The sequence below is a fragment of the Vitis vinifera genome, chromosome 10 (genome assembly GCF_030704535.1).
Source record: "Vitis vinifera cultivar Pinot Noir 40024 chromosome 10, ASM3070453v1".
Classification (NCBI taxonomy): Eukaryota; Viridiplantae; Streptophyta; class Magnoliopsida; order Vitales; family Vitaceae; genus Vitis; species Vitis vinifera.
This window is the reverse complement of record NC_081814.1, coordinates 13319508-13339751: the sequence shown is the minus strand read 5'-3', so window position 1 is coordinate 13339751 and position 20244 is coordinate 13319508. Positions and strand designations below refer to the sequence as shown.

The window sequence follows — 20244 nt, the reverse complement described above, 5'->3', positions numbered from 1 at the left end:
TGCATATTTAAAGCTCATTTGGTAGTGATTCTTGGAAGTGTTTCTAACTTTTCCAACACTTGAAATTTTTTATCATTCAAGTGTTAGAAATGTTAGAAATGTCTCCTAAAATTACTATCAAACACACTGTTAGTCATTTCTCTTCCTTGGTTAAAATTGACTCTTACAACTTACATCATTTTCGTCACTTTAACTTGAAATTAAGATCAAAATATCTATTAAATCCATAACTAAGATATGTATCATCATTTTGAGTTGAATCAAAGGATTCAAGCTTTTTATATAACAAAAATCATATCATATATGGTTCAATGGAACACATATTTTGACTCCAATCTCTAGGTTATCCAAAAAAAAAAGTGACTGCTCTTGTTGTTGAGAAAAAGATTGCTTCTACAATATAGTATAAAGATAAGGTTAAAAGTTAACCCCTAAGTTTCATGCATCAAACACCTTCTAGATAGCGTTGAGAAAATATCAATGGACACTTATTTTCTTATTGATTCTAAACCATTTTCACTCTTCATTGACAAATCTTTCTCCCATACTTCTACTCATCATGGTCTAATTATCTATAGTAAGGAAGTGTTAGCCCTCATGTTGAAAAGTTAAGGTGTAGTGGGTTAATAATTACTCCTTGATGGAATATTTGAAAGCTTTGGTGAGTAATGTCTTATTTTGGATATTGAAAGTGAGCTCTTGACCACTAAAACTACCTATATGGGTGACAAGGTAAATAAGTAGTCCAAAATTTATTAATCCCAATTTCAACTTTATTTGATAATTATTAAGTTGTTTAATATTTATAATTAGAAATATAAAGGAATCCATTACAATAATCAAGACATAGAATGGGTGCAAAAACCACCTATAGAAAACTTTATAGGTGTAAAACTACAAGTTTAGAAAACATAGATCAAATCTAATAAATATGAAAAGAAAGGACATATTTTCACTTAACTTGGAGACTTCCTTATCCCAAGGAATATTGATTGGCTAAAACCTATATTTCTCTCTCACATCCTCAACACAACACCTTGTGCTTCTTACTCAATTACCTTAATTTTGCATTGAGGTCAATGGATTGTGTACTACTTGTCTACCATCAAAGAATTTAAAGACTCGTTCTTGAAAGCTTTGGAGAGTTTGGAACTTATAAAATGTGACAACAAAAGAATTAACCTTAGGTATTTATAGAAAAACCCTATGTATGAAGTCAACTTAGAAAATGACCTGACATAAAAATATAATTTTTTATGTTTGAAAAAATAAGTTTCAAATAAAAAATGTGTTAGGTGCTTAAACGTCCCCTAAATGAGCACTTCAATACCCTATACCTAGCTAGATGTTCAGTGTCCTATACTAATTTCCCCTTTTTTATGTTGTAAGTTCTATACTAGAATTCAGGCATCCTTAACACATCTTTTATCCTTGAACCAACTCAAAATTTCATTCTACTACCCTTACCTTCACTTTAATTTAAAACCATTAACTTACCTTATCTGTGCTTCCTTTTTAAAAGTACTTAACTTGTTTTAAAGTTGGATGAGTTCTATTAGAATCTACTTGTTTTGGTTTTGTATATTTTTGGAGCAAAATTGAAAATACTAACAAATCCTTCATTTTTTGTATATATATATAATTAAGTTCTTACTATCTCTATTTGGTGGTCTAGGTTTAGTTGGCCTTTGAGAACATGTTCAAGTGACACCATATCGTAAAAGAGAAAATGACTAAGTGCACTAACTTACAAGAGTTTGTTGATTATCAAGTAGAGAGAGCCTTGACCAATGGGCTTTCAATAAAATAAGTGTTGGACTGTTTGAAGCCAACTTGATTAAGGCTAAGTGTCACAAAATGCTTCAATTGACCCTCCCCATGGGCTTATATAGAAGGTAGGAACCTTCTAGAGACCCCTAGAGATATCTACACTTAGCTACAAAGTAGAAGAGTATGGAAGTTTCTAGAGAGGGTTAGAGATGTCCACACATCTCTACACTTGGCTAGGAGAGCATTAGATTAGTGTGGGGTGTTTTAAAATCTTCCAAATGCATCTTGTACATAGACTATGTCCGTGACAGTTGGTATCAGAGCACAGTTGCAAAACAAGCATTGTGAAGAAAGCATGTCGGGGTCCAACATTGAGGATGTTAGTGAGCAAACTCGTGGAAGGGAGATCGAGTCTATTGCATGGGGCAAGGGTAGGAAGGATAAGTCTCGTGATACCTTTGTCAATATGAAGGCAAGGTTAGCCAAGGTGGATCTAGCCATGACGGACATTCGAGAAGGGTTGGACTTGATTGAGCAAGGCATGGAGAAGGGAATGAAGGATCTTAGGGAATAGATCAAAGATCTTCATGAGGGGATTCTAATCTCTCGAGTTCAGCCAGTTTCGCACAAGGAGTTTATGTCCTTCTAAAAAAAAATCTTAAGCATACTTGCTAGCATGGAGTCTAGGATAAAGGCCTTGACTACTCGAATAAAGTCCCGAGACCAGGAGGTTAGGTAGGAATTGGCCATCTACAAGGTCGTTATGTTGGTACAGGTCATGACCACACGAGATGCATCTAGGGTGGAGATGCCAAAGTCATAGGGGTTTAGTGGCAAGTGGGATGCTAAAGAGTTGGACAACTTTTTATGGCATATGGAGAGATACTTCGAGGCTATCACACTGACTGATGAGGTGACTAAGGTAAGGATTATGACCCTTTACCTTACTAACATAACTACTCTATGGTGGCGTCGGAGGTTCATCAATATGGAGAAAGTCATTTTCACCATAAAGACATGGAAGAACTTTAAGAGGGAAATCAAAAGGTAGTTCTACCCCGAACATGTGGCATACCTAGCTAAGAAAAATATGAGTCATCTCAAGCACACAAGCTCGATTCATGACTATGTCAAGGAGTTCTCTTCGCTCATGCTTAAGATTCCAAATATGACTGATGAGGAGTTGTTATTCAACTTTATAGATAACCTGTAAGGGTGGGCCGAATAGGAATTAAGGCGCCAAGGTGTTCAAGACTTAGCCATTATTATGACAGTAGCAGAGTCTTTAACAGATTACAAAAAGGAAAACTTCTCTAAGGTTGAGTCTTTGGAGGATAGCCAAGCCACAGGTGAAGGAAACGAGGTTTCAAGTGACCACAATGCTCCTAGAATAGGATTAGGCAAAACGCTTAACGTCCAGGAAGGAAAATGTAAGATGGAAAATGAGTTTTCTCCTAAAATCAAATGCTTCCTGTGTGACGATCCACATTAGGTATGGGATTGTCTAGAAAGGAAGGCACTCAGTGCCATGATCAAGGAAAAGGAATAGGAAGACGAAACACATATGGGGTTGATGTAATTACTAGGTGTCCTCCAAGTCAACCCAAATCCTAGTATGCCTAAGACCTCTTTACTATTAGGGGTGCAAGTAAATAAGGCAAAAGGGGAACGAACTAAGGTAACCTGCGCACACATGACAAGGTCACCAAGGGAAAAGTGAACTCGATGGGCAAAAGGAAGCAACACTCCAAGTATTGAAAGTGCAGGTGTTAGCATCCATTTGAGGCCTCACAAGAAAAGAAGATGAATAATATTTTGGCTAAATGAGTCACTAGGAGACAAGGGGTCCCTCATGTGATAGAGTATTTAGTCCGATAGAAATGACTACCTAAGAGGCAGGCAAGTTGGGAACATGCGGATGCCTTGAAAAAGTTCTAGAAACACATCGACAGGTTTTGAGAAGAGACAATGATGGTGACATCGAAGACATGAGTGGGAGAGAGTGTCACAAGATGCTTCAAATGACCCTCCCCATAGGCTTATATAGGAGGTAGGAAGCTTTTAGAGACCCTTAGAAACATCTACACTTAGCTACAAAGTGGAAGAGTATGGAAGCTTCTAGAAAGAGCTAAAGATGTCAACACATCTCTACACTTAGCTAAGAGAGCATTAGAATAGTGTGGGGTGTTCTAGAGTCTTCCAAATGCATCTTGTACATAACCTTGTACATAGACTAAGTCCGTGACATAAGGCTAAGATTGAAGCAACCTAAAAAAATGGTTAAGGCAACCCAAAAGGATGATGAGGTATCTCAAAAAAGGGTTAAGGTAGCCTAGGAAGAGATAGGGGTTATCGTAAGAAAACATGAGGCATTCTCTATGCTTTTTTTTTTTTTTTGCTTTGAAGAAGGAGATCGTCAATTCTAACAAAACTTGAGTTTATCATCATTGATCTTAAAATTGAATTTTAAGCTCATTGCAAGAATCAAGTTTTCAAAATCCATGACATTGGCACTAATAAAGGTTTATAGCAACTTGTAAAAAGCACAATATCAAAAGTGAAATGGAGGAAATATAAGTATTACTAACAAACTATCTTACCCTTCTTAATCTCAAGATGTTGTTATGGGATTGGTGTTAATGATGACATATAAGTGCAATTCTTCTAATCACAATATCTTGTTTTGCTTGTATTTATAACATTAGTCAAATATGATCAAAATACTAATGCTTGTAAGGTTGGCCCATCCACATTTTGTAATAATTATCATTATTTAGTAAATGAATTTCCTCTTTTTGTATGTTTCACCTAGCCTACATTTGTGTTGACAGTTTTTTAACTCACCCTTTATTCTTGCTTTGAGTTTGTATTTCTTGCATTAGTAAAATCAAGGCTTTTCCTCACTATTTAGTTCAACTTTTTGCTATAGGACTTATTGGCTTTGAGGATGATGACCAACTTTTCTACAAATGACACCAATTTGATGGAACAAATTTTTCAATGCTCTTTGTTCATAACTTAGCCTAGCAAGAACTCCTAATAATAACAAGAAAACCTAAATATACTCAAGTTTTGCTAACAATGAATTATCTTCTTTAATGGTTAACAACCAAAGATGAAAAATGGATTAAGAAAAATGAAAATCTCTCTTTTGTCAAAACAAAGTTTTGTATCTAACAAGGATGCTTTCATCTTATTTATAACTAGAAAGCCATTGACCTTCCTCATTCCTCATAGATGACATTTCTTTTCTTTAATCTTGTTGAGTTTATGCCCACTTGCTAACCATGACTTGGTGGTTTTTATTGGTAGCCTCAAGACATGCTCAAAAATGAATCTTGCTTGGTAGAGTCTCAACTCCCTAAATTGTGATGGATCTTAGGCCTTCCCCTATTCCTTAGGTGACTCAAAATTCAACCTAAAGGGCCTTGCATAAAATCAAACCATGAGAATCTTGGGTGACAGGGCTTACCTAGCCTAGTAACTTGCTTATCTTGTCAAACATGACATTTTATAACTTAACAAACTACCTAGTCGTTTCCACGCTTGATTAACCTTAGAGAACAAAAGAGACACTTATCAAACAATAGTAGGTCCATTGTGAATGATACATTTTTCACATTTGTCTTTTATTACCTTCATTCCTAAGAATTTTTAATTAAGTCTACGATTTTATTCTTATGAGTTTATTTGGCTGTAATTTAGGTACTTGGTACCTAGACCTTTCATTTAAATATCCTTTAAAAATGTCATCTTATTGAATATATTATTAGCTATGAATTTGTTTAACCCTTTTACTATCACCAATTTCTATTAGTTTATTTATTACCAGTTTGGTTAACCTCATTACTGACCTATATATGGATGCTTTCCCAATATTACCATGGAGGCAAAGTGTGAAAAAAACCATCTTATCGATGTTTTCCCAATATTAGCATGGAGGCAAGGTGTGAAACAACCATCTTATTCTAAATTTCGGAGATTATTAATTTCAGGCATGATATGATATTTGTACTTCTATTTTTCCTAAATGGATTTTTTTCTCGATCTTTTGCCCCTTCAAATGCATTTTATTAATTAATTGAAATTTGGGTTAAACCTTAAATCCTAAATTTAGCTTCAAAAAGTTTAAGATCCATTAAAGAAATGATGGGATTAAGCTTCACCATCAATATATGTAGTTGATAAAAATTCCTTTTCTCATGCAATTGTAGGATCCATCATAATGATTGTCTCACCGTCATAAATATAAAAGTTTCATGTTTTGTCACATAAATAATATTATATTATAGTAGGCAAATATTTAAATATTTTATCAAGATATAATAATAATAAAGTAAAATAAAATAGAATGAAGAATAAAAAGAGAGCCACGTTGGATGGCCTCCGACAGGTGGACAAGGAAAAACCTCCAACTTCTGAGGGCAACTCAACCTAGCCAAAAAAGAAAAGGGGCAAAAAAAAAAAAAAAAAAAAAAAAAAAAAAAATCAAGGCAAAGTGGTCGCTACCTCCAGGGCATAATGCAAATGGTTAAAAACAGAGCCACAATGTCACAGTCGTCTAATTAATCATAATTTCCTCACAAATTTATTTATTTATTTATTTATTTTATTATTATTATTATTATTATTATTATTATTATTATTATTATTATTTATTTACGGGAATAGCGATACTTCCATTCTTCTCCAAACAGTCTCGCCCTCCCGCGATTACAGGTGGTGTGTGGCCTCTCTGTTATTGTCTCTCTGCGCTCTCCCAAACCCTCGAATCCGTCGAATCTAATCCAACCACATCTCTCCCTCTTTTGCATCTCTGGATTTCTCAGATTTTAGGGTTTCGTTCTGCCTCGATCGCCTCTCCTTCGTCTAGGGATTTTCTGAGTCCTCCATTGAGGGTTCGCCGGGGCGGTAGGGTTTCCGGCTTCGCGGATCTGATTTTTGAGAGTGATTTTGTTGACCAATTCACGATGTTCTGGCGCATGGCGGGATTGTCCACTGCGTCTCCCGTGAGTTCCCTCTGATTTCCTTTATTTTTTATTTTTATTTTTTACTTTTTTTGGATTTTTAGATCTGTTGATTTTTTTGGATGTTCGATCATAGTGCATGATGTTTGAATTGTTTTGTTTTTGTTTCTGTTTTTTTTTTTTTTTTTTTTTGCGTGTGTGAGATTTGTTGTTTATTGGGGATTTTGATGTTTTGTTGAATTGGGGTGTTGGGGGAAGTTTTTTGGAAAATAATTTTGGAAGTTAATATTTTTGTGTTTAGATTAAGCTGTAGATGATTGATGATACCGAGGTGCTGGAGATATTTTTTGGGCTTGCAGATTTTTTTTTTTCTTACAATGGAATTCTAATGCAACAGTGTCATGAGGTTTTTGATTTAGTAATTTTGTAGTTTTAATATTTTCCCCGAAAATGCTAGTTTTGGCATGAAAGTGTACTTCAACGAAAATCCATCTCTATTTTTTTTTTATTATTATTTTTTTGTTAAGAATATTTGCAAGTCATTAAATGTGACACTGTTGGATTCTGTACTGTTCATCTTTTGGTTCTTCCCGCATAACTTTTCAATGTTGACATTATTGTCTGTGCCCATACGAGATTTACTTTGACTCAAGTTTACTATAATATTTTAAGAATTATTGCTTTATTATGAGCCAGTAACGAGGGGTCTTTCAATGAAATAAACCATCAGTATAGTTATCTCCCAAATTATAGAACTTTGTTGCTTAAGTGTGAGCCCTGGAACTTTGGGATAAAACACCCCTCCATCATATATGATCATAATCTGCACAGCCAACTGATAGGCACCCAGAAAGATGAAGGTAAAAATACTCATAAAAGTAGTAGAAAAAGACAATAATAGTTTATGATTGAACATTAAAATAAGTAAGCAATCTTGTTATTTTAATATGTTATTTTGTGTACACTGGTTAATTTTGCAAAATAAGAAACTGGATCTGTAAGTGAGAATATATATTTTTTTGATCAGTAACAAACGACTTTAAGAGAGCGTACGGGTCAGTTGTTTATTGTACTCACTAAATTTTTAAACCATGGGCCTTCAATTTGCCGCAGAAGCAGGTAGAAATAGAAAATCCTTGGTTAACTTCCTTAGGCTAAAATTTCAGGCTGTTTTGCACTATTTGAATGGCTTGAAGGTAGGTACTATCAATTGCTCATCTACTGAAGTCACAACCATATCAAACATTGGTTGGATTGGCCTTCCTTTACAAGGATAACTGCATTTTCCAGATTAACTTATTATTACTGCAGGTAGTTGGGGTGGCAATGAGGGTAGATCGGCTTGAGTGGCTCAAGCAATTATAACACACCCATCCTGGAATCTGGTCCATATATTAAATTGGCTGGAATGCTAAAACCTGGACCAAGCCTTTTTAAGAAATTCTTAATTCAAACCCAACTTGTATAACCTGCTTAATCAACCATTATAGCTTTAGAATATAAAATTATTCTAAAAACTGTAATGACATTTAAGAATTATTATCCGTTGTTACATAATAATAAAATCAAGTGAAATGACCTTTTAAGTTAACAATTTATTGGGCAGAACCCTACTATGGAATGGTTGCCAAGTCGATAGGATATATCCATCCATACACACTTTCTTGTCTAACTGAAAGTTGTGTTTTTGTTGGAAGCTCCTTCTTCTTTGCTGAACTGGAGACCGCTACTCTAAGAAGAAAGTCTAAAATGAAAAAAAAATCCTTCCATGCCTGTTCTGAGATTAAGCTTTTTCTTTTCTTTTTTTGGGCGACTTTTCTTTCTTTACAAATATGTATCAGAACTGGCATAGAAGGATTTTTAAGAATTTTCTTTCCTTACAAATATGTATAATTCCTATGAGCCCTTTGGGCTAGCTATATCCTTTTAGTAACCTCTTCAAATATCGAAAGCATTGCAATATCTCTAAATGGTCCATATTTTCATTTATTCATATAGTGACTGGTTTTCCTATTAATCTTTGTGAAATTACCTATTCATAACAGTAAGCACAAAGAACAAATGAATTTGACCTTAATTGGGGTCTCCTTTAAGTTTACATTGGTTTGGAAGGTGGTGGTAGAGGAGATGTTCCACGAAAGACTAGTTTCACATAATGGTAGTACCTTTTTTAGGGCGGGAGACACTATGTTAGGAGACTCCCTCTAGCCTCCTTATTTGTTTTGTCTTTTTTTGTCATCTCTCAGGTGGAGAGCTTGAGGCTTTAAAAGATCGCACTTGACTTCCTCTAGTAGGTGGAGTCCTAGAGAAGAAACTCCATTTTGTCAAATGGTCGATCATGTATGGATAAAAAGAAAGGAAGCCTTGGTATCAAAGTTTTATCCTCCTTCAATAAAGCCTTGGTAGGAAAATGAGTTTAGAGATTTGCTTTGGAAAATGATCATCTTTGGATAGAGCATTTTGGGGAAATGAAGGGAGGAGTCACGAGGTTGGTGTTCTTGTATAAGGAGGGATCAATATAGGGTTAGTTTGTAGAAAGAACTGAGGGGTTCCAAGGATGGGGTTTTTTTAATTAAATATTTGTACTTGCATATGGAATTGAATGGTGGAGCATGTTTCTTACAAAGGAAGTTTGGGGTTCTTGGCCTCCCACAAGGTGGTTTTTGTGTTTAGGAAGTGGTTTGGGGCATTGTTTTGACCTTGGATTTGCACGAAAGAAGAGGGCGACCTTAGGAAAATTACTGTTGCCTATGCAATGTGAAGGGCCATCATCAAGTGAACTATATTCTTATCCATTGTGAGAAAGCTAAGAGTTCATGACATGTTGTTCTCTAGGTTTGTTATCTTCTGGAGGCTTCCAATTTTAGTGAAACAAATCTAAGAGCTTTTTGGGGAAAATGTAGTGTAAGTTTGGAGAATTGCTCTTTTATGTCTGTTTGAATTGTTTGGGAAGAAATTAATTACCTAACTTTTTGAAGGGTGGCGCTTTTAGTTTAATTGCTTAAAGTTCTCTGCTTTCTACCTTGTCTATTTGGTGTTGGTTTTTTATCCTTCTTAAACTTTATGTATTGGTTCAAGACTTATCATTGTGTTGAGGTCATTGGGTGTCTGCATTTTTTCTTTTATGTTTTTATTTTTTTATTTTTTTATTTTTTTTATAGGTTAATAGGCAAGCAAAAAATATTGTAACGACACCTAGTAAAGAAGCTCACCAAAGTATGGGTGTTTGTATTTTTCTTATTTGCCTATAAGAGAAAAAGTGTATGATATTATTTTGCTAGATATGTTGTTTTTATGTTGGCATTTGAAATTGGTAGGTGAAAAACAAAGAGCAAGAAATGCCCACACAAGGAACAAGAGCTAAAACAAAGACTAAGAAACAAGATGACACAGAAGGCATGAAGTCATGAACCCTCAAACCAAAGCATTTAAGTTGGGAGCCCATTCTTAGAAAAAGAGTTTGCTAATGGATTTGAGGAAGCATGGAATTAGAAAAAGGAGCCACTTAACTTAGTGGCTTAGATCTCTTTTTGCATTATCATATCAAGCCTCCTAGGTCCTAGATCTCTTTTTGGTAAGAAACCTTGAAAATTGCTATGATTGAAAATCACCCTTTGCTAGGAAATTTCTTAAACTCGAAGCAACCTCTATGTCCAGGTTGCTGTAAGTAGTGTGATGGAGTTGTTTTTTCTTTTTAATACCTCTCCACTCTATGTGGCCTTTTGATGCCTTTGTACATGCAGTGTGTGCCTTTGTGTGCTCCTTTGTTAGGCACTGTCAATATATTAAATCTTTACCTATCCAAATAGGGGAAAAAGAAGCCTTTAGGTCTAAATTTTGAACAAAGTTTGTTATCACCTACCTACCTCAAATTCCTAGTCAACACCATCAAAGTTAACCTTTAAGATATATGGAGAAGTTGAGCAACTCCATCATTCACTACAATCCTCTTAGAGTTATTGCCAAATAGCTTTGCCATCCAACATAATAACCTTTCAAATCCTTTGGGCCTGATTGGTCATTTATTTAAAGGGAGTGGAAAGTCTATTGGCCATTTGTTTGTGCATTATTCGATAACTTTGGGGCTTTGGCACTATATATTTAGACAATTTAGAATTTTCCATATACGGTGGGTTGCTCTTATTAATATATCTTCTTTCTTATCTATAAAAAAAAAAAAAAAACAATAAAAATTCAGACAAGTTAGAATTGATGGGGTTCCACCTAGAAGCATATGTGATATGATTATCATTTCATATAGGGGTTTGGGGAGTTCCATTAGAGGCAAGACCCTTTGATAAATTGCTTCTCTCACATTGCTTTAGATTGTGTAGTAAGAGAAATGTTGAAAATTTTCATTATAAGTGGAGGATGATTGGTGGTTGTGGGATTTACTTCACTTTTATTCCTCTTTTTAGGCCCATGTATTGAAGCTTTTGAAGACATTCCCTTCAATGCTATTTAATTCAATTGGCCTTCAGTGTGAATCAAAAGGGTATGGACATCATTGAGAGGAGCTTAGTAGCACCACATCTGAAACAACCTTCAATCTCCACCCATTCTCAAAGATGTTGGAATGATCTTAAGCCAGATTGAAATCAAATGTAGTCAAATGCCATAGAAATCCGCCTTGCTAGTACGATTAAATTCATGGAAAATGACTGCTATTATATTTGTTTCCTTTCTAGGAGGGACTTAAATCAATCTAGCAAGCTTGAATATTCTATTCCATAACTCCGCTTATCCCAATGTTGAAATAAATGATCAACCTTCTCTTACTACTTAAAACAATTATAATAGCTTAGGGTTGAGGTCTTGTTGGGGACTCCTCAACTGTAATAAATCATTGTTATTAACCTTTTTATTAGTCATAAGCTAATAAAAAACTCTAACCTTAGGCTAGTCTTTGAATTTCCAAACAGAATTAGCAAGAGCGGTAGTGTTGGCTTTTGTGATCATAAAAAGCAAGAAACAAAAAGAAAATATGTTTGAAGAGGTGAATAATCATGATATCTATTGCAAAGATGAAGATAAATAGAAAGGTAGTTTGAAAAAAAAAACAATATTGAGACATCATCAGTTTCTTTTTGTCAAGTTGAAAGTTAAAATTTCAAGATGTGGAGGGAGATGAATGGCCTAAGATTCGAGAATTGGGTGTATCCTTAAGACCTAGGAAGCAAATGTAGATTAGGGATGTGGAGGTGCTAGTGTCAGTGCCTCTTCAATGATTTCTTAGAAATGAGTTCTACTAGCATATTATATATATATTTTTTTTGATAAGTAAAGGAAATTCATTCAAAAGGCAAGACGCCACAAAGTATACAGGGGGTATACAAGGCAACTAAGCCTCAAAAACAACAAAACAAAAACAGCTCCCCTTAAGTGGAAGCCATCCACTCAAGAAACCCTATAAGGGAGAACGCCTCCTCACCTACATACAGTTTGGCCCAACTCCACAAATTACAAACAAAAATATTCTTTAACTTCTGAACGTTCAACACCCCCTCCCTAAAAGCTATCCTATTCCTTTCCTTCCACACCGTCCAAAAAATACACAACGGAATGGCTTCCCAAATCTTTTTCCTTTTCTTTCCCACAAACGAACCCCTCCAACTAACTAAAACATCCTTTACAGTTTTTGGGAAAACCCAATTCACATCTACTAAACCAAACACTATATCCCATAAAACTCTAACCACTGTACAGTGTATGAGTATATGATTTACACTTTCTTCCTCACAACCACAAAGAAAGCATCGGTTTGGAAGTTGTAACCCTCTTCTTTGTAGTCTATCCAAAGTCAGCACCCTCCCCCACGTCGCCTCCCATGCAAAAAAACAAACTTTAGTTGGCACCCTTGTCACCCAAATGCTTCTAGAAGGAAAGCCTGTATCCTCAGATCTCACCAGCAAATTATACGCTTCCTTTACCCTAAAATGCGCCCTTCCTCCTTTACTCCACAGGACTGAGTCTTCTACCCCAGAGGGTTTGTGGCCCCTCAAAATCTGAAGAAAATCTCCAACCAACCCCAACTCCCAATCATTGAAGTCCCTCAAAAAATTGAGATTCCAGTTTCCGTTGCCCGAATTTTGATCCCACATTTCCTCAACCGTTGCGTTCCTTTGAACCGCCATAGCAAAGAGATGAGGGAAACAATGGGACAACGCTGTCTCTGAACACCACACATCTGTCCAAAACCTGATTGTGTTGCCCTTCCCTACTTTGAAGAACATGTTATTCCAGCACCATTCTGATTCTTTACAAATCTCCTTCCAAACCCCTACTCCCACCGCCCCCATAGTCTTCTTTGGCCTCCACCCGAAATCCTCCTGCCCGTACTTCACTTTGATCACTTGTTTCCAAAGATTATCTTTGTCACTAGCATACCTCCATATCCACTTGCCAAGTAATGCTTTGTTCAACAAGGCTAGCTTTCTAATGCCTAGCCCACCTTTGGTCTTATCTGTACATACCACCTCCCAATTAACCAAGTGAGTTTTCCCCTCCATCTGTCTACCTCCCCACAAAAAGTCCCTTTGCAATTTCTCCAGTCTTCTAGCCACCATCTTGGGCATCCTGAAGATTGACATTTGGTAGATTGGCATGCTAGCCAAAGTGCTTTTTATTAAGGTAACTCTTCCCCCTTTAGATATATATTGCCTTTTCCAAAGAGCTAGTCTTCTCCTGACTCTCTCTTCCACCTTTGGTCATATATATTTCATTCAGATCATGGTTTTTTTTACCAGGCTCTCATGTCTTTCAACATTGTGCTTGTATTTTTATGCAAGTTTGTTTCTGGTTCCTCTAGGCGTAACTTTTATCATGTCCATGCTTTTTTGTCCATGCTTTTTCCTAATGAGGATGCTTCTCCATGGCTTAGGATGTCTCATGTTTCTGAGTTCAATGAACTAGATGCTAAGTGCTTATTATTAGTATTTTTTTTTAGTTGGAATTCACAATAGGAATGAAGATTTGGTTTGTTCCCTTCTCTTTATGTGCTAGTCTTGTTAATGGCACAATTCCAAATTTTTTCCGAAGCTTTAGGGGGCTTGAGACAAGGGGATCGTCTTTCTACCTATTTATTTGTATTGGCTATGGAGGCTCTTAGTTCTCTTAAAAGGGCTAAGGATGGTGGCTACATTTTGGGGTTTAGGGTGAGTGGGAGAGGAGGCGAGGGGGTGGAAGTATCCTATTTGTTGTTTGTTGATGATACCATTGCTTTTTGTGAACCTTCTCAAGATTAGATGACTCATTTAAGCTGGCTGCTCATGTGGTTTGGAATAATCTCTGGGCTGAAAATAAACTTAGAGAAGAGTGTGTTGATTCCAATTGAAAGGGTGGATAATGTGGAGGAGTTAGCCTCATGGATAGGTTGTAAGGCAGGAGTGCTTCTGTCCACTTATGTCTTCCTTTGGGTGCCCTTTTTAAATCAGTGATGACTTGGGATAAGGTCGAAGAGCGGTTTTGTGAAAGGCTAGTTGTGTGAAAAAGAAAATATATCTCCAAATTGGAGAGGCTCATTTTGATTTGGAGCACATTATCCAATTTGTCTATTTATTATATGTCCTTATTTAGGATTCCAAGGATGGTTAAATTGAGGTTAGAAAAGATTCAAAAAAATTTCCTCTAAGGAGGTGAGGCTCTAGAGAGAAAATCATAGTTAGTAAAGTGGGCAACTGTGTGCATAGACAAGGGGAGCTTGGGTGGTAGATGTATCTCCTCTCTAAACAAGGCCCTTCTTTGTAAGTGCATTTGGCGATATGCACCTGAATGGGATGTTGTTTGGAAATCGGTCATCGGTGGAATATATGGGGAAGAAGAAGGGGGTGACGTTGTCGTGAAGTGAGAGATGAGTATGAGGTTGGGTTAGGAAAGCTATCATCAAGGATTGTGATGTTTTTAACAGTAGAGTCATTTTCTGTGGGTAATAGGAAGAAGATGATGTTTTGGAAGGATAGATGTTGTGAAGATGAGCCTTTGTGTATCCTTCCCATCATTATATGTCTTAGCTATATCAAAAGAGGCTTGAGTGGTGGATTTAAGGGACTAGTCAAGTGAGGGGTGTTACTGGCATTCATACTTCTCTAGACATTTGAATGATTAGGAGCTAGACGATAAGGAAAGACAGTGGATAGGGTGATTTGAAGGGAGTAAGAATGAAATTTTTTTGATGAAGCTTTATACTATCCTAAAGTTTTTTTTTTTTTTTTTCTCCTAATAACCGAGGAACCTTCCATGGCCTTAAGACTATCCATAGGGACTCAAACCTCAGGGTGTTGACTATGCCTGTAACAACTAGCACCAGGTAAATCAAGGTAGTATTAGTGGCAAGATTCGAACCTAAGACCATATACCTCTTATTGGTACCACACCTTCCAACATTTACCCTTGACCAATTGGGCTACCCTAGGGGGCTCTATACTATCCTAAAGTTGAGAAGATCAATTCCTTTTCTGATGTAGTAATTTTGAATTCCTAGGTATCTTCTAAAGTGAGTTTTATTTTTTATTTTTTATTTTTTATTTTTTATTTTTTTGCTTCGGAGACAAGCTGGGGAGAAGTATTGACTTTGAGTCAGTTTCAAAGGAGAGAATGGTCTTTGGAAAATAGATGATTTCTTTGTAAAAATGAGGAAAAACCCATTTATCACATCCTCCTTCATAAGGGTTTTATTGTAGTTGTTGTTTTCTTTGTTTGTCATACCTTGGGTGATATCTTCCATGGTTAGAGAGACTCTCTTAGGATGACACGATTCCTTTATTGGAAAAAAGAACGAAAGAAGGTGCGATGAACCATTCCTTTGTGCATTTTTTGCATAATAAAAAAGGAAACATTTTGACCAAAGACTAAAAATACTTTTCTTAGTAAGCTTTTATTGTGGGTTGAGTTGTACATGGATGAAAGTCTAATGCCTTTAATTGATTTTGTTGATTAGTTGGGTTTCAATTGGTGGGGGGTGGGTGGGTTAGCTTTTTGTAGCTCCTTATTTGGTTGTGCCTTTTGGCGACTGTTATATACATCTTGTGTACTTTGGTGCACTATTTTTGGCTCTTTTTATGTATTATTATTATACTCACTTTATTCACCCATCCAAAAAAAAAAAAGGCAACTTGTGGCTAGAAACATTTGCTAGCTATGTTGACTTTTAAAAAAAAGGAACAGCAGTGGGAACCACTAATAGAGGTTCAACGTTAGAAGGCTAGGATTGAGAAGGCGGCCACCTAATCAACAAAACAAAGATATCATTCCCTTTGTGGAAATCTGCCAGACAAAAAAAAAAAATCCTTAGTTTTTCCTGATCATATGCAATGGGTTGTGAATTAGATAAGGATCCTACATTCTTTTCTAATCACAAAGGAAATTCTAAAAAGGAACCTTGATCAGAGTACAACTATTAAAGAAACTGGAGCTCATACTTAAAAGCTGTTTCTTGTTTCTGAATGCAAGCCAGGCACTACCAATTAGAAGCTCCTGAAAGTTGAAACTTTCACTTATTTGAATTTAGTTGTTTTGATGACGGACTATTGTGACTCACTGTGGCTGAACAAACAAGTATGCAGTCAACTAAGATTGTCCATGTATTGGCCTATCATTTACCCATGATTATAGGCTCATTTAAGAAGCTTGAGGGTCTCTTTTGACCCATAGTATAGACCTTTGGGCCCCAGTAATCAGTATGCTTTCCACACAATTCACATTGATCAGATTTTACAGAACAAATTCTTCCAAGTGATGCTGTTTGGGTTGGGTGCTTAATTGCAATTTTTAATGTATTATGTTCCAGAAAAAGCCACCCTTCATGCTTCTGTATTTGTCCAGACCTGCCTCCATCCAAATCATGAGCGTGCATGATTCCTAAAACCCAACATTGAACTATGTCTGTGATCTAAGTCACATTCTGACTCTTGAATCTCAAATCTGTTTGACTCCTTTTGGTATGCATTTGAAGCTTCTCTCTGTTTTTCTTACCAAAAAGTGTGACTCTCAATATTTTTTCTCTCTTACCATAAATTTCAGGTAGCCTTTATTATATAACTGATTGTTGTCACCCTTGGGGCCTGACTCAGGCGGCAAGGGGATGGGGTGGGGATGGGGGAGGTTCCAGGTTTGATTCCGTGTACCAAAAAGAATTACTTATAAAAAACATAGATAATCATTGTCTAGCTTGGTACATTAAGCTTTTTCTACTAGAATGTTTTAGAAAAGTGCGGTTTTAATTCTTCCATATTTTTCCCTTTTTGCTATATGTGTTGCAGGTGGAGACGATTTTGGACAAGGAAAATTTCACTTTGGAGGAGCTTCTTGATGAGGATGAAATAATTCAAGAATGCAAAGCTCTTAATGGGCGCCTTATCAATTTGTAATGCTTTCTTGAGACTGTTTACTTGTTTATGGTCTTTACTGTTTAGGTGCTTTTTTTTCCTTTTCTTTTCTTTATGTTCAACTGATTACTGGTAATTTATACATAGAGATCTTATCACAATGCTTGCTTTGTACTTTGGGGGATGGTTAGCATGCAGTTTGTTTGTTCTTCTTTTTATTTTTATTTTTATTTTTTTTGATAAGATTGTCTATAACAAAACTTAGTTTGCTTGATAATCGTCATCATAATAAAGGCTATGGAAGGTTATGTCATTACCTGATCAGGTCTTGGTTCTTCTGTGGATGTTCATTGTGGATACCTATAAAAATAACCTTTGTAAGTAAGGACTATATTTTAAAACAAAAGGAAGAGCAAATGGTTAAGTAATTACTGGTTAACTTGAGATGAGGCTTTTGTTTTATGTCATTTAAATTCTCATGGAGGGTTGGGGTATGTGATGCTTTACATTATCCCCATTTTGGTTGCCATGGTTGCCTAGAGGCAGTGGAATTGTGATAATTTTCATGCTAATTTGAAAGTGATATAATGCTTTAACCCTTCATTTTCTTTTATTAATAATATGCTTTCATTCATAGGCATCTGAAAGAATAACCATAAAGTTATGGTGGATGCATATTAAAAAATCTTACAGGTTTACTTTAGATGTGCTTTTCAACTGATTCATAGAATTTGATATCCTTGAGGACATGTCTTTACAGTTAACTTAAAAATTTGTATAATAATAGTTCAGTTGGAGCCTGTTTCTCACAACCCTCTTAACCCCTTTTGTTGACAGCATGTTCCTAGTAATGAAGAAATCTCCAGTTTTCTGCTTTGATTTCTTTTTTTACAATTGAGGTTGTAGCCTAGAAATTTTTGCTAGCACCAAGAAACAATGTTAGGAAAAAACTTGTATACATTTCCTCATTGTCATTACCTGAAAATGGTTGTAGATTAACCTATACACTAAGTGGTTGTGCAATTGAGATAAAAAAAAACATGGAAAGGATCAATTGTATCATTATATTTTTGTTATGTTAATCTAAAAACTGCTGTTATGTTATCTGATATCCAAGGATGTGGGATTGTGGTTTGGGTTGGTATTGGTGCTTTATTACAAAGTTGCCAATGTGTAGGCTGGGAGTAGAATTTCAAAATTGGTATCCGTGAGAGATTAATTTTTGAAGCCTCCTTCAATTGGATGAATTAATTTACTTGATCATGTATGAGATGTTGAATGATTCCTTGATAGATGGGATTTGAGATGTCCCTCATTTATTAAGGCTATTTTTCCTGGAAAGTCAATTCATTGGGATATTTCAGAATGGATGTGTTATAATTTTGTGTTGTTTAGTTGTTTTAGATGTGAATATTGAAATTGAATGTATGCAATATAAATCGTTTTTGTGTTTATGCATCTTTGTATAAATTATTTAAGGTTTATTTTTTTGAATTGATGGGTTCCTTGTGTACTTCAGAACCATTCTTTCTTTCTAAACTCTTTTTTTTAGTTATTTTATACTATTCTTTTTTGTAGTTTGCGGGAAAGAGCTCAGGTTGAACAGCTTATTCGGTATATTGTGGAAGAAGCTCCTGAGGATGCTGAAAAGAAGCGAACCTTTAAGTAGGTTTCTATGGATGAACATTTATATGTTGTTATGAGTTGTTTTTACCTGGATTTATTTTGTGCTAAGATGTGTCACTTCATTGTGAATATAGGTTTCCTTTTATTGCTTGCGAGATCTTCACTTGTGAAGTTGATATCATACTCAAAACATTGGTAGAGGATGAGGAGGTGAGAGGTTTTAACCAGTTGGTTTGTTTTCTCATTCAGTTACTGAATTTGACCAAATTTCAGCTATTGAAATGGTTATCCATTGGTGTGTTGGGCAGTTGATGAACTTGTTATTCTCCTTTTTGGAACCAAAACACTCCCATAGCACTTTACTGGCCGGGTACTTCAGCAAGGTATGATATTATTGAATAAAATAATATTAATCTTCCATGTCAGTAGGAACTTCACTTCTCTGACTTGAAGTTTTCTGTTTATGATGTGTTTCAGATTCTCGATATCTTTTCTTCTCTTTTAAATATTTAATTTTATCCTGGTGTTTTATGCCCTACTTTGTTTGTGTTAGGTTGTTATATGCCTGTTATTGCGGAAGACAGTTCCCTTAATGCATTACATTCAAGTAAGTTGGGGATTTTCTTCTTATCTAGTGAAAGAATTATTTCTTTTCATGTTACAAACATTTGAGATGATTGTTTGCTTGTTTTTGGTTTACCACTGAAAGGTATAATTTTGTGATTCTTGTGCACTTCTATGGGATAATGAAAATATAAGAGCAAAACTAAAATTTATGTGTTTAACTAGGTTAGAGGTTTCAAGGAATGATTCTCCTTAGTAGTAGATTTGGATTACTTTATCTAATAAACTATTCCATGCTTTTTTAGTGCATACTTGGATTGTACATGTGCAGCCATGCATTCTCTTTTATTCTGATATTTATGTTTATTATTTAAACTATGTTTTTTAGAGAGGATGCAATCACCTGCTCAATTATGTAGGGTTATGTTAGGCCTCATTTAGAAGGAAAGTCTATGTCTTTGATCTACTTTATCGATTGGTTAGGTGTTAAGTAATTTTGGGCAGGTGATTTTTTCTCTTTCGCTTGGTTCCTTATCAAAAAATATGTAGGGTTAGGGTTAAGGCCCTATCTATTCTTCCATCCTCTCCTTTATTTTATTTTTTATTTTTCTTTTGTTTCTTGACAATGTAAATCTGAATTTATAAAAGCCTAAACCAAATAACACACCTGCTCTTTAGTTCTGCATTTTATTTCTGTTAATCATTACCTGATTCTTTTAGTAGGGATTTCCATTTGCATGGGAAGTTGTAATTTCCTTCAAAAACAGGAAATGGTGCAAATTCATAATTCATTTCAAACTTTAATGGCCCTGGCTAAATTCATGCAAAAAGAAGGGGTACTACTGTAAGAAATCCAAAATATCTTGTTCCATGTGATTATGGAAAGTCTAGCTATCAAAGGTTCTTCTCCGAGTTTTCCTTCCAAATGCACCCTTGGGCTGTTGAAAAGGGGAGGCCCTCCACATCTACCCTTAGTGTGGCAGTTTATGGTCCTA

At 35.6% G+C, this 20244-nt stretch overlaps 1 protein-coding gene across 5 annotated transcripts in view; it reads left to right on the top strand.

Moving 5' to 3' along the window:
* Positions 1-6440: 6440 nt before the first annotated feature.
* Positions 6441-20244, top strand: part of LOC100243011 (uncharacterized) — a 43464-nt gene continuing 29660 nt past the window's right edge. Inside the window, exons 1-8 of one of the 5 annotated variants that reach the window (XM_059740167.1) lie at positions 6445-6492; positions 6600-6779; positions 16755-16842; positions 16994-17097; positions 18638-18724; positions 18820-18895; positions 18994-19068; positions 19239-19292. In XM_059740167.1, coding sequence (XP_059596150.1) covers positions 16816-16842; positions 16994-17097; positions 18638-18724; positions 18820-18895; positions 18994-19068; positions 19239-19292 — 423 coding nt within the window. In that variant the 5' untranslated portion in view covers positions 6445-6492; positions 6600-6779; positions 16755-16815. Of the gene's footprint in view, positions 6780-16754; positions 16843-16993; positions 17098-18637; positions 18725-18819; positions 18896-18993; positions 19069-19238; positions 19293-20244 lie in introns of all 5 variants that reach the window. The other 4 variants (XM_059740166.1, XM_010657433.3, XM_059740165.1 and 1 more) reach the window with 4 other exon arrangements.